Source organism: Lichenostomus cassidix, chromosome 9, assembly GCF_008360975.1.
Source record: "Lichenostomus cassidix isolate B80296 chromosome 9, HeHo_3.0, whole genome shotgun sequence".
NCBI classification, from domain to species: Eukaryota; Metazoa; Chordata; class Aves; order Passeriformes; family Meliphagidae; genus Lichenostomus; species Lichenostomus cassidix.
In genome coordinates, this window is record NC_139490.1 from 226,772 (window position 1) to 241,323 (window position 14,552).

The window sequence follows — 14,552 nt, forward strand, 5'->3', positions numbered from 1 at the left end:
TAATTTAAGATCTACCCCAAAGACTGCCTGACTTTTTACTGGTCATATTATCATACTACTGCTGCCCTGTAAAACTTAAAATTGCACTTAAGACCCCCTGTTAGTGTGGCCAGCCATGCACTGAAGGGCCTCAAAGGATTCCTGCGCGTGGAGGGGGAAAAACTACTAACAGTCTGGTTTTGTTTGGTTGGAATAAATTTATTTCATCTGTCTGTAAACAAGGTGTTTTTAATAGTTATGGCATTTTTTGAAATGCATATTAAATCAGATGAGTTAGACTGTATCCCAGATGTAACAAAGTGCAGGGAAAGAAATGGACAAATCAGCAACAAGAATTTGTTTAAATCTGTACATTATCCACAAGGCCCAACAACAGAAGCAAATACTAGAATGTCCCTAAGGTAGTGCCAGTCAAAAGAAACCCTCGGAGTCAGTTAAAATCCATCTCACAATAGCAACAGTTCTTTTTTTTTTTTTTTTTTAACAATAGTATGGCACAGAATACATATTAAGAAATTCATCACAAGACAGCCAAGTCAGTTATTCCAACCACTACCATCTCCCGTTTATTCTTTAGTATACAGAGTTCTGCAATTCTTGCAATGGACACACAGGTCAGAACCATGCCTGAACTGAGTTTGGTTACAGACATTTTAGATGACTCGTGCACAAGGCAGCTCACTCCATCATTTCTGCAGCAAGGGTGCGACAGGCCAAATGAAGATTTTTAAATTTGAAATGGTATTTTGACAGTTTAGCTTACAAACTACTGACCTTCATCCAAACAGTGGCTTCAGAGCAGCCAAACTCTGCACCACTGAGTGATCTGGCAGAAAGACTGAAGCCAGTCAGAGCTCCCAGGGTAGTTGAAGGTGGCAGTTTTCCACAATGACATTGCAGTTCCATATTAAAAAACAAAAACAACACCCCCCACCCCCCGACCCTCAAGCTGCAAATTAAAATTGGTCCTATGAGAAACTGAAACCAGACACACTCCAGCTGGTTATGCCAGGCTAGCTAACGGCCACAGTGGCAACCTTGCACAAGTCAATTACAGAACAGGAGCTGGCAAAACAAAAAAAAAAAAAAAAAAGTGCCTGAGCTATTGCAAAGATGGAATGTCTGGGGAGTCCCTAGGATGGTGGTTTAAGGTAATGGGAGGAAGTGCATCTGTACCCTTTCATAGTTTTGTGATTGCACTTGTTAAGCAGTACAACCTTCAGACATCATGAAGAAAAATACTTAAGCCTACACTGAAGTGCACTGACAAAACTAGTGTGACATTAATAGCTTTTGAGTGGCAAATTGGTTAAACAAACCAGGCACTATAAAAATGGGTGTAAGCAAACACATGGGTTTAAAAAACAGAAAGAGAGGGATAGAAGTGAAGATATGCATGCACTTTTTTCCTCCCAACCATGCTCTGTGAAAGGAAGACTAGTGAGCTGTGACTCGCTCAAAGTGCTGAAGAGGCATTGATCAAATCAGATTGTACAATCGGCACCTTGTTTAGTATCTCAGTTGGTTTAGTTGTCAATATCACACTAACTGCTAAGACAAAGCAGAGCCTACACTTGGCATGTTCCCCTCCCAAGTTTCAAGTTATCATGCATATCATCGTGGTGGTGCCAGACAGGCTCGGCTACCTACAGTGGTTACAGAGATGAACAAGGAGGAACTGGAGTTATGACAGTAGGAAATGGGTAAATAAAAAAACACAAACTACCATCTACAGTCTGGTAGGACTGAGCACAAGCAGGTGGTGGTGCAGACAGCTGCTAGGTGGGATGGGGAGAGGCTGCTCAGACATCAGACCTCCTCAGGTATAAAGCCAGTTCATATGCTTTCTTGCTGAGTGTCCCTCCATGGACACCTTCTTTTCCCATGACTATAACCAATGCTGGAGTACACAAGGAAACAAAACAGAAATGAAACGAATTAAAGGGAAAAAAAAAAACACCTTTCCCCACCAACAAAGGGATACAAAGGAGACACAGGTTCATACCCCATCACCCTGCATTGCTAGTAAAGTTTCCAGAATGTAAGGTTTAAAGCTCACCGCCAGGAAAGTTTAATAGCAATCTTCCCCTAATACTTAACAGTCTGCCTAACAACTAGAACCCAGAGTCTCTCAAGTATTTTGCCATTGAGTATGCCTTCTTATTCAATCCGCCTCCATGGACCCCTTCTTTGCCCATTACAAAGACCAAGACTGAAAGAGAAAAGAAAAAAAGTTTTTAAAAGAGTGTGTTAGACATGGAAATAATGCAAGTTTTAGGCAGTGCAATAAACACCCTCAAATTCAAGATTTAGTATTTGGGTACTAAGCTAGTTTAACAGTTTTATTAAAACAGATGTAGACAGGGCTGGGAGAAGGCACAAGCTATCCTCAGGGATTTTATGTAACTATGTAAGTTGTAAGAGTTCACTGCCAAGAAAAATGCTACCAGCTATCAAAAAAGTATTACAGTATTACAGCCTCTCACCATCAGTCATCACCCATCAAGGAAATCCTGGCTGCAGTTTAAACACCTGTGGAGGCAGAGGTGCAGTGTGTGCACAAGTTGACTGGAGAGTTACAAAAGAAAATTCCTGTGTTTTGTGCTGTAGCAGTCACTGCTGGTATAGGAACCAGAGTAACTGCCCCGTTGCTGGTAAAAAACCCCCAAAGGGTGAGTTGGGCTGAGACTTTCCATGCAGTAACATAACTACAAACCACACTTTTTATGTAAGACAAAATGCAGGAACAATTGTCATGCTGACTCTCTTCCCATTCCCCCAGTTCCAGCAAGGTGTCCCACATTGCCTGGTGAAAGGAAAACTGGAGGCTCCTCACCAGCAAAGGCCACTGTGAGCTGCCATCAGATGTCCCCTGCAGGGACAGGGACGCAGTGAGCACTGAGCTGCGACAGGACAGGGACTGTTTGCCAAGCTGAAAATGCTGCAGCCAGTCTACCTACAAGTGATCATACACCGGGGCCTCAGCTTGCATCAGGGAAGGTTTAGGTTGGATATTAGGAAAATTGCTTTACCAAAAGGTTCCCCAGCCCTGGCACAGGCTGCCCTGAGCAGTGGTCGAGTCCCCCATCTCTGGAGGAATTTAAAAGCCAAGTCGTTGTGGCACTTGAGGATATGGGTCAGTGGTGGCATTGGCAGCACTGGGAGAACAGTTGGACTCTATGATCTTGAAGGGCTTTTCCAACCTTAATGACTGTCTCCATAGCAATTTGCTCACAAAAACTTAAGACAGTTCTCACTGGCATTTCACAAGTCAGAACTCTGCATGTTCCACTTCAGCGCTGCCAACCCTCTTCCTGCATCCCTGCCCTGGGCTTTAGCCTACAGACACCTGCTCTGCCTTTGGTTTTACACCAGTAAGCAAAACTCTTGTCACTCACGAACCTGTTCCACAACCAGAACAAAAATGCTAGCCCAGGTGTTCCTAACATAAGGCACACCACTCCCAACCAGTATTTTATATCCCAGCTGAGTGGCTGCCCCATATTAGGTTTTACTGGAAGTTAAACGAGAAGCACAAGGAGCATGTGTGTGAACATGAAGCACACTTCTTGGTGATACCAAACTGGATGGGCTTTTTTTGCCTGGACAGACTTCAGCAAGCTCAATAGGAAGTGCAAGGAGAGACGGTGTAGAACTTTTTAGGTAGGAGCAGCTCGTCAAGGGATTCACATCTTTGCAGAATAAACTTTCCATCAAATAGTTTACAATGAGAAAGATGCAGTCACTGCCTGTCATTAACAGACTCCTCCTGAGCTTCAGGTACCAAGTGATGGAATACCAGCTAAGCCTACTTGGAACTGCAGCCTGTATTTTCTTGCTTGTCAGGAACTTGTTAACCATTGCACAGCCTGGTGCTGGGATGCAGGTGGGAACAGGGATGAGTGTAATTCCCAGGCACAACTCAGCTAGAGCACTGCCATCCACCGTCATGCACCACTTCCCAAAATTAGCCGTTAAATATGGGAATCTGGTTTTCTCAATAGCTGGAGTCTATGCTTAGGGTCACATTCCTAATTTAGCAATCTGAAGGTAGAGAAAAGGGTGCTTACCTCGTCCAGCTCTGCCTACAGCAACATTATACGTCGGCTCACCACCTTGACTCTTTGTCCTGATGTCCATTGTGCAGTCACCATCGACATACAGGCTATCTCTGATCACAGAGCACTTCTTTGCACCAAGGGTCAGACCATTGGTAAAGAAACCCTCTCGGTCTTTTCCTACAATCATATCTATTTCCCCTGGCTGTCAAAGGAAAGAGCTCACAGTTAGCACGGTAGGGTTTTATTGCTGCAATTTCTATTTAGAACCGATCCTGTCTCGTGTGGAGAGGCCAAGGCCGTGATTTCCCCGCAGGAAGTGCTCCAGAACACAGGGCTTTGTTAGGCGCAGTCTGCGCTGCTCCGCGGTTCCTGCGCGCGGGGGAGCCTCTGCCTCGGTGATTCCGGGCCCGAGCCCGTTAAACGGCGCAGGGCGTTTGTCGGAGACTGACCGCGGGCTGGCGCGGGCTCCGTCCGCACCTGTCCCGGGAGATCAGCCCGGGGCCTGCCCGCACCCGCGGCATCAGCCCGGCTCTGGCCCACCCCGCGGGGCCCAGGCTGCTCCCGCCGCCGCGGCCCCTCCAGCTCCACCTCCCCCTCGGCAAGGCCCCGGGCCCGGGGGTTCGGGGGGGTTCGGGGGATGGGGGGGGCGGCGCGGGCCCGGCCGCGCCGCGGCGGCCGCAAAGTGCAGCGTCACGACGGGCCCGGCCCCCCGACCGCGGCCCAGGCGGCCCGCTCTGCCTCGGCCGGGATCGGGACGGGGCCCGCCGCGCCTGGGCGGGGCCGCGTGGGGCCGGGAGAGCCGCGCCGGCGGCCCCGCAGAGTCCTTATCTTCGGGCGGCGGGGCCGCGGAGCCGGGCGGGCCGGGGGCGCGGGCGGGCAGGGCGGGGGAGCATCAATGGCAGAGCGCCATCTTGGCGGAGAAAACATGGAGCCGGCGGCGCGGCGGCGTTCGAGCCACCTTCCTCCGCCGCCTTCTTCTCCGCCCGCGCCTCCCGCACCCGCGTCCGCCGCCCGCGCCCCCCGCCCCGAGCCGGCCGCCGCCCCCGCCCGCGGGACCGGCCCCGCGCCGCTCCCGAAGCGCACAAAAAGGCGGCGCGGGCGAACAGGCCCGCGCCCCCCGCCCGCAAGGTGCCCCTGTCCCCTGGCCGCGGCCCGTCACCCCCGCTCCCTGCCGCGGTCCCTCCGGCCCCGCTCACCGTGATGCTCTGGAATATGCCGCCGGCCGTGGCTGCCCAGACGTACTTGGCGTCGCAGTAGCCCACAATGGCGGCCTCCTGGCAGCAGCCATCGCACATCAGGTTGTCCACGTAGCTCTGCCAGCCGGCCATGATCGCGGGGCGGCGGGCGAGGGCGAGCGGGGAGCGGGCGGGCCGGGGACGCGGGGCGGGCGACGGTCCCGGCGGTGCGGCGGCGGAGCGGACCGAGCGCTGCGGCGGCGGCGCGGCCCAGCCCAGCCCTGCGCTGCCGCGCCGGGGGCGGGGGGAGGAGGGGCGCGGCCGGTACCGCCCCCGCAGCCGGGGGGAGCAGGGCCGGGGCGGGGCCGGGGCCGGGACAGGGACAGGGACCTATGCCCCGTGCTCGATGCCCGGGTCGTTTGGCTGTTGGAGGTCGGTGCCGCGGGTCCCGGGACTGCTGCGGGAGGCCGGCCCAGCCCGGCCCGGCCCGGTGGAATTGCAGAGCGGGCGGTGCGGGACCCTCCCCGCGCCCGACTCGGACCGCACGGGGCAGAGGCGCGGCGGGGCCGGACATCCCTGCGGCCGTCCCGATGCCCCCACCGGAGGCCGGGAGCAGCCGGGATCGGTGAGTACCGGTAGCAGCGCCTCCCCGCCCGGCCCGACCTGGGCCGGCCGGACGTGGCTCCCGGGGCTCAGGTAACGGCGCTGCCCTGCCTTCCGCGAGGGCGGTCCCCGGGGGAGCCCGGAGGGGTCACGGCTGTGCCGCTGGGGCAGAGCGGTGCCCGCTTCTGGAAATACACCCAGGGTCCGGCGCCCCATCCTTCCCTTGCCCCCGCTCCGCTGTGCCGTTACGGCCCCTGTGAGTCGCTGCATTTGTATTCCGTCTATAATCACGTCTTTGCGCCCCTCGGAGAAGGGTGACCTCCTGCCTGCCTCGCCCGTGCCCTCCAACCAGGTCCCGCCGGTGCAGAGCTCCCAGACATCACCGATGGGTCCCTGTCTCACACACTAGCATCTGTTACATTTTATTTCTGCAAGGGGTTGTAACTGGGGATCTTTGGTTTTACTGTTCCAGGTTCCACGTAGTCTCTATTGCGATACTTTAGTTCTGCATTTCTTTACAACACCCGAGGCTGTTGCCGGTGGTTTGCTACACTGATACTGGGCCCTGGGCAGGATGGCTTGGCTCTTCCAAGGCTGTCCTGAGTCGCGGGAGTGTTCACCAGCAGCTTTAAGGGCGTGTTTTGAGGAAATTGCTCTGTTTTCCTTAACATTGAAATGGGTGGAGGGATCATCTTGCTTTTGAGCAGGGTGGGTTTGCTTTAATGGGTGACCGTTGTGATTCTTGGGGCAGTGGAGATTGGTGGGATGTGGTGTGGCTGTCTGTGTCAATAGCTTTGTGGCTATAATTCAAGAAGTTAGATCTCATACCTGAATATGCCAAGGCATAGTATACAATAAATGAATCTGCCTTTTCCTAACCTTTCCTTTACCTTTTCCTTTGTCATTCTTTTCCTTTACCTTAAATCCCCAGTTATTTATAACGGATACCTCTACACCGCACTTCAAGGTTTCTTAGCCCTTTAACAATCTAGTTCCTTTGTCATGGGATTGAGTGTTGTTTAGTACTAATTGTTTGGATAACTAGGTACTTGGAAAAAAGCTCATTTGCATCTTTTAGCTTAATTCCATAAGGTTTTCTTTCTCTATTTTATTTTCACAGTGCCTTTACCCCGCTGAATTTGGACAGCATCATCCATATATCCCAGAAACATTATCATGTCACTGTATCTACCGGTGAGTTACAGTCTTTAAAGTTGCTTTCAGCTTTTAAAATAGCTAAAGATTTCTGTGAAGTTTGGCTTGCCTTCATCATCCAGCCTCTGCAGGTTCCTTCCATGGGAAGAAGAAAAGGTTCTGTTCTGTCTGCAGGTGCCATGGAGGATCACTTCTTTATTTAATGCTGGCCTGTAGGAGGTCCCAGTTAAACATTCTTGCTGGTGCAAAATGGAATGCATCAATCTGAAATGAATGGGAGGATGATGGGCCCATTCGTTTTAGAGTTCAACCCAAATGTGTTTGATTTTTTGTTGATTTTCTTCAAGTTGCAAAAAGAATTCTAAATTGTGTTACTTTAATAAGTGGATTTAATGAATATAGAGACAGACAGCTCACAACCCAGGGGCAGGTCTTGGGGATTTTGGCGCTGCTTATTTGCTATGCTAGCATCATTATCCTTCGATTAATGAGAGGTGGGCTTCTCTTGGACTTGCTGGCAGGCTGCTTGTAGAAGCATGCAGGTACCTCACACAAGAACCTGTGGGTTTCCAGGACTTTATCCAAAGGCTATGCCCGTCTTGCCTAGAGAGATCTTACCTCCTTTTGTGCGCCCACCCTCCTACACATTTGTCCATCCCTTCTGCCCAAGGAGCAGCTGTGCCTTCCTAGGCCCTTGCAGCCCTGCATCTAGTCCTGCTTCCTGCGAGGCGGAGGCCCCGTGGTCACTGTCAGCCCGGAGCTGGGCCAGGGTGCGGGGAGAAGCTGCTGCTTTCTGAGAATGCAGAGCCACGCTAGGTTGATGTCTGGCGGTTCAGTGCTTTGCCTCTTTGAAAAGTGTTTTGCCTGTGTGGAGCAGGTTGGGTAATACTGCTGCTGCCTCACCTTTTGTGATAGCTGCACAGACCAGGTGATCAGTGGTGTGAGGGCTGTTTTGGTGTGCAGATTATGTTAGTGATACAGGGAATACAGACGTCTGCTTTTAATGATTTAAATTGGTAATAACTGCGTGGAAGTCTGGGATCTCCTGAACATACATGTTTGGATCACAGTAGAGGATTTGGCACCTGCTTGGTAGCTCAATTTCTAGTCATGTTATTTGTGAAGTAACGCTAGTAATCTATTTAGAAAGTGAAGTCTAAATGGGGTTGTTGCTATTTAATGTTAGGAAGCTACCAGGTAGCTTGTATATCTTGCAGAATCAGTAGTCACCAGTGGTGTTTCTGAAAATCATAATACTTTAATTTTATTTTCACTCTTAGGTGCCTCATTTGGTTGTGTGCTATGTTATCCAGTCATTATAATACTGTTTGTGTAGACACTACTGCAGCAGCATCTTTGAGACTTGGATTTGAGAAAATGAGGGTGTGCTCTGTATGTTAAAGATCATAAGAGCAGGGACCTCCAGGGTTGTTTGGGTTCTTTTATTATGAAACTTAATTGGAATCTGAGACATTTCTGAAGTGAAATGTTTATATATGTACAAAAATATACTTGTTAAATTTGATAGATGTAGTGGTCATTTTAACATCAGTGCCTAGACTGACATATGAAATGGGCTGATTGTAAGCTATAGCCATATGGTAAATAGTTGTGAAATTCTGATTTCTTGCATTTTATTCTCTTCCTACATTTCACATGGTTCCTTCTGGAATTTAATTTCACACTAAAGCCACAGTCTGGTAGGATTTTATGCAGCTTGTAACAATTACTGGTCTTTTGCTTCAGTTCAGAACTTTGTCTAAAATTGATGTTGGATCACATCTAAGAAAAATAACCATTTGGAAGAATTTTAACGTACTGGCTGTGCTTAACCAGAGCATACTCACTACTTACAGCTTTGTGAGAAACTTGACTGCTTTTATATTGTTAAGAGAAAAATTGAAATTGGCCAAGGACTTGAAGGAGGGTTGTGTTTTGTTAGTAATGTAACTAGGGGTTTTCAGTCAGGCCTTGTAACTACCAGAACTGCTGCTGTGCTCAAAATGATGAGACAGCCAAAGGCAGGACTTCTTACAATAGGATTGTTTAGGGTGGGAAAGATCTCTGAGATTATTTAGTCCAGCCGTTATGATGTCAAAGGTTACAATTGTTTTCCACCAAATTGTTTTTCACCATTTGGAGATTACTATAACCAGCATTAATGTACAGACAGGAGGGAAGTCAACCACCAGCAGAATGCAGCTGGGCTCCTCTGTAGAGATAGCCTTCACAGAGGCAGGTCTCCTGGGCTGCGGCGCTCAGTTCCGGTAGCTGGTGCCCATGTGGGTGCTGCTCTGGTGACTTCGCTTCCTGACCATACTGGGTTCCTGCTGGGCTCCTGCGGCCATCTGTCCATTCACCACAAGTGCTTTCGGAAGTGCAAAAGGAAACACCAATTTACGAGTGCTACAAGTCAGCAGATTCACTTCTTCTGGTGACAGCTGGGAGCAGTCTGTGTCAACCTGGCAAGGGCTGGGCTGGGCAGTGTCCTTCCACGGCTACCCAAGGGACTTGGCTGAAACCCCAAGAAGCCACCAGAGATGGGGATGAGTGTTAGCTAGAAACAAATTATGAAAATGACATATTGATGTGTGGAAAACTTGAAGCTAGGTTAAAAAAATATGGTAACTCAAAATGCAGCAATCATTAAGACCACAGTGCAGAGTTTTATTGCACATCTACTACACCTGTGCATGAAGAAGGTCCTGTCCCGTGCCAGCATAATATGGCTGCACCGCAGAGAGCCTTGTACAATGTTGCTTAAACCTTCCAAAAAGTTCTGAAAAAAAGATGCTTTTCTGGTGTATCTTGCAAAGTTTGGAACAATGGTTTCACTCCATGTTTGCTCTCCCTGATGAGAGTTTTATCTCCTTTGAGGATTTTGGCCTGGTATGGTTTTACCAATAAAATAGCTCAGCAAAACCTTTGATTTCCTACTGCTCAGTTATGTGACCAGTTCTGAGGAGTTTCCCTTGCTTATTCTTTATTTAACCATCAAGTTCAACAGAACAAACCTAAAATGGGACTCTGAGAATCAGATGCAGGTATGGATATGGCTATGTCAGATAAGAATATGAAATTGCTTCCATTTCAGTGGCTTCCAGAAGTACTTAAAATAGGAGGAAGGACAGTTCTTTGTGGATGTAGTCTATAGACTGGCCAAAGCACTAAAAAGGGTTTCTAAAGTAATGGAACTTTGCTCAGCTTTAGGATTTTTAAGGTGAATTCTTGATCTCGCTGGTGGTCAACAGAAAATAAACCTTAATCTTAGAAATTGAAGTACATTGTATGTAAATTCTTACTTGGAGGGGTAGATTCTGGTTCCTAATGGTGTCTTTGATGAGAGTCCCCCTAGGAGTAACAAATACAGAATTAGGCCCAAATGACACAGCTTTCTATGCCTCACAGTTACCAAGCAGTTGGACTCCTGAGTGTGCTTAGATCCTGCAGTGTTTTGTTTTGCTTTAAGTCAAGCAAAACAGGACCCAAATAGGTAACTGTTAACTTTTCAGTTATGAAACAAGTGTATGAAACTGTGAAATTCATTAAGTTGGAGAAAGCTTGACATAGTATAAGGAAGGTGAGAACATACTCAATCCAAGGTCTTTATGTTGTTTTGCCCAAACTTATGGTGACTCATCACATGCCTCTGGCAACTGGCTGTGGTTGAGTGGAAGTTAATCTTAAAAGCCAAAACTAAGGCTGAGAAATGCAGTAAGAGGGTTGGAGAAGCACAAATTTAGAGGGAGAGAAAGCAGAAAGGTGGAAAATTAAGCACAGCAAGCACAGGCTCTTAACACAGTCATTTTTTATGGATATTTGTGCAGTATGGCTTAACAGGGACAGTTAACAATCTTACTGTGGTGTAAAGTCTGAACCTGTGACCCCTGTGCACACTTCACTGACCGCAATGAGGAGTGATAGGTGATGAAAGAAAACAGTTAGCTTTCCGCAGGCTTCATCTGCTTGGTTTTTTTCTCTGTCACAGTTGACTGGTAGAACAAATTTAGCTTTTTAATAGCTGATCTGCATTTTTTCACTGTGCTAGCATGCATTAAGAAGAAAATCCAGACTTTTCCTACTGTTGTGTTGTAGTGCATGGCAGGAACATGGGGACTTTCTCCTGCGGGACTCCATCCTGGGCAGCAGTGTTCTCCCGGCTGTGTCTTGGTGACAGGCCTGACAGACCATCCTGTTTTTCTAGCTCATACTTTCTGTAGGTGATTGTTTCTGCACTGCTTTCTGCTGCAGTTCAGTCATCCACATGGTTCAGCCAGGGAGCTCTGGAGCTTTGTTCAGGGCGTTATTGTCTTCACTCTACTTGCTTTCACTGGTAAGATCTGTAAATATGTTGGTCTGGGTTCTATTTCCACCTCTGATCACGAATTATTTTGCTGTTAATGCTTACTTGTTAGAAATCCAAAGGATTTTTTAATCACAGATACATAAATTTATCTGTGATACACAATTTCTACCCAAAACATTCACCATCTGCAAAAGCATTTAATAAAAATTCTGAAGTCTAAAAAGCCCTATTTTCCCATCAAAAGGATACAGTTCTAACCTTATAATGTGTCAAATTTTTCTTTAGCCACAAAAGACTTGATCCTAGCTATAAGCAGCAGTCAGCTTGCCTGCTGTCAGGTTGTCAGAAAAGAGCCAGTGTATATTCAATATTTAGAATGTTTTGGTGTGAATTTTGGTATTTGAAGTACTATTTAGTTTCATCATGGAGAGAATTATTTCTGCCATAGCTGTAGTGCTTTTCTCTCAATTGCGTCCACTCAAATACATATCACAGTTTCAAAGAACAAAGTATGTGAAAATTGTTCTGCTCAAAGTTGTCTATGTAATCTTAGAAAAGGTGTATTCAGCAGGGTGCTGTTTTGGAGCTGACGCTGGGTTTTTGCTATTGGCCTTTACACAGCTGGGAGCAGAGTCACAGTGATGGTACTATGAAGAAGAGTCCTGTCATCTGCTGTGTAACTCTCCATCCTCATTTGTCTGTATTGCTGACATCCTCATGCATCAGTGGTGCTTGCACCACATCATCAGTTGGTACCTGGAGTGCCTACAGCTGCTCATGTGTGCGGTTTGGTCCCACGTGTTTTGAATGGTGGAGTTCCCAGTATGTGCTCAGGTTATGAGAACACAAACATGGGACAGATGGATCTACTACAGTTTGTTGTATTCTGTGTCCAGTTGGCATAGTGCTTTTTAAAGCTTTGTGACTTGGGTGGGTTACATTTAACTAGGACAGTGAAAGGATTCCTCCCATTTCACTTTTCTTTGAAACTCAAATGTAAAATGCACAATTAGGACCATTTTTCTTAAATGGAAATACATGACTTCCACATGTAAAAAAAAATTTCAACATGTTACTGCTTTGACTGAACAATCTGAACAACTGTCCTCTGCTACACGAACCTCCTCCTTGTTTTCGGTTAGAATGGTGTGCTTACAGGAGTTGTGACATGCAGCATGGCTTTGTTACGGAGCTAGAAACAGGTGCAGTTCTAGCAGTTGCCATTGCAAAAAAAAAATGCAGAAAAAGAAAGGAAGGGAACATTAGCACCAGCTAGGCTATTTTGTATGATGGTAATAGACACCCATTTTCTGTGCTACCATTAGTAGGTGTTTGCGGAGGAGATAGTGGTGACTTGCTGGCAAGTGCTCAAGCTATGTGGCAAAGGCATTTCAGAACCATCGATGGCCTGGTTTTGAATAGAGGTTAGCAGGGTGAGTTGGGATGCACCAGGAGCATCCCAGTTCCCTGGATCCACAGAGAGGAGCCCTGCAGAATGTGTTGGTGATGGAGCATGTTGGGGAGCGAGGTCCCAGGCATGTGTAGGGAACCCTCTCACTGTGGTGGGCACATGTTTTGGGTGCTGTGCCCCTGTCCAGGCAGTGCCATGGTCTCTGCTTGGCCTAAGATACTGCAGCTTTAAAATGAAGCCTTCATACACTGTCAGAGCAATTTCGCGGTGTTCTCACCAGTATGAGACATCTCTGGGATGCCAGGCTGGCTGCTTCTCCTGCATAGTTTTCTGAGTATGTTCACTGTTTCTGGAATGAAAATCTCTCAGTAACTTCCCGGCCCCTGGCACTAGATGGAGCTTCAATCTACTTGCACTTGGAAGTCTATTATGTTTAATCACAAGTTAAAAATAGAGAAAAATACATGAAGATATGCATGCCTGCTGCTACACTTGCAGCACCTCTTTCCCTTTTTCTTAGCACAGTGATATAAATTATAATTGAAATTTAATCTAAATGAAATTAAAATATTGCAGCAGAATCTCCTTGATCTAGTACATGCATTATAATCACGAATACCCTTTAATGTACTCTCAGGTTCATGGCAGAAGTTGCTGTTAGTTAGATATACTGGAAATGTGCTGCATATTTAAGCTAATGCCTAGGCTGTGCTGAATAAAGATAATGCCATTTCTGAGCAAAGTACCTGGTTATATTTCAGGATGCAGTGAGAATGACCAGCCTTTCTGTTTGCTGTGCTCATGCAACAGTACATTTGTATTTTCACTTTGTGCTACCACAGCTAACATTTCAGAATCATCTGTTATGTCACTTCATTTTTACACCATGTGTTACCCTTGAAAATACTGAACAAATAGAAACAAATAAAAATGAGCTTTGAAAAGGTAGATACTTTTCATTTAGCAAGCACCGTGTCTCACAAGCCACACACACATATCAGAAATTTCAGACTGTCTCCTCCTTCCATGGAAGTAACTGGAAGTAGATTTAGTTTTGTTCTTGGGTGCCCGTGGTCTAATCAGCAAGACTGGTTCAGTCAAAACTCTAATGCAAGCATTGAAGTAGTCGTAAGAAGAGATACTGAAGTTGGGAACTGAAATGGTGACACTCATAACAGATTTTGCCATTAAAGCACTGAATATTGTCTTGTTGCTTCACTAGAAAATCTGACCTTGAATTTCAGTCTTCTTCAGAGGCTTTGTGCTGACCAGCAGGAGGATAGGGACGGGTGGGGTGCCCAGAAGGCCTCAGCAGGGCAGGGATAATTTGTAGGGTGCCCTTAGACATGACCTACAGAGATTGCACAGAAATTTTTATTGCGTTCTCTTCTTACCTGCCTTTTGATAGATAAAGAAAGCTTTGCTTATTCTTTTAAATAAATGTTATTTGCCTCAGGAATGCCTGTTGTGCTCGGTCTGGGATAGTGGAGGAAGGTCTTTTGAAATCTCACACCCAAGCTTTACAGACCTATTCTGTCATTTGCCATTGCACTAGGTCTGTCACTAGTGCAGCATTCCAGGGAAGCAGAGCTTCCCTGGAATGCTGCACTAGTTATTTATTTAATAGTTATTAATTTTAAAAATGTTCAACCATTTTGGTTCATTTTGCTTTCTCTTCAGTGAGCAAATGAGGGTGTAAGCCAAAATGTTTTGTCTCTATCACAGCTGAATATTAATAGGTGAGCAGGTAGTCATTTTGTCACGTTGTGCCATTCTGGCAGAAACAAAACCACTCCTTGAATACAAGCAGCTTAGGCAAGACGTGGGCACAGGGCTGCCCT

At 47.1% G+C, this 14,552-nt stretch overlaps 2 protein-coding genes across 12 annotated transcripts in view; one reads left to right on the top strand and one right to left on the bottom strand.

The window, feature by feature from the left end:
• Positions 1-177: 177 nt before the first annotated feature.
• On the bottom strand, positions 178-5,518 carry PFN2 (profilin 2). The gene is made up of 3 exons (XM_085068824.1): positions 5,258-5,518; positions 4,071-4,263; positions 178-2,212 (listed from the first exon to the last, which is right to left on the bottom strand). Exons 1-3 carry the CDS (start codon positions 5,387-5,389, stop codon positions 2,115-2,117), a joined length of 423 nt encoding a protein of 140 aa, XP_084924950.1. The 5' UTR covers positions 5,390-5,518; the 3' UTR covers positions 178-2,114.
• A 30-nt stretch (positions 5,519-5,548) lies between these two features.
• LOC146432992 (uncharacterized) overlaps positions 5,549-14,552 on the top strand; it is a 56,434-nt gene continuing 47,430 nt past the window's right edge. For 2 of the 11 annotated variants that reach the window (XR_014853959.1, XR_014853958.1), the window contains exon 1: positions 5,552-5,861. Coding sequence is in view for 5 of the 11 variants with exons in the window: in XM_085068819.1 (XP_084924945.1) it covers positions 5,643-5,861; positions 6,150-6,248 (318 nt within the window). In the remaining 6 variants the exon portion in view is untranslated. Of the gene's footprint in view, positions 5,862-6,149; positions 6,826-6,959; positions 14,299-14,552 lie in introns of those variants that run through there. The other 9 variants (XR_014853961.1, XR_014853962.1, XM_085068819.1 and 6 more) reach the window with 8 other exon arrangements.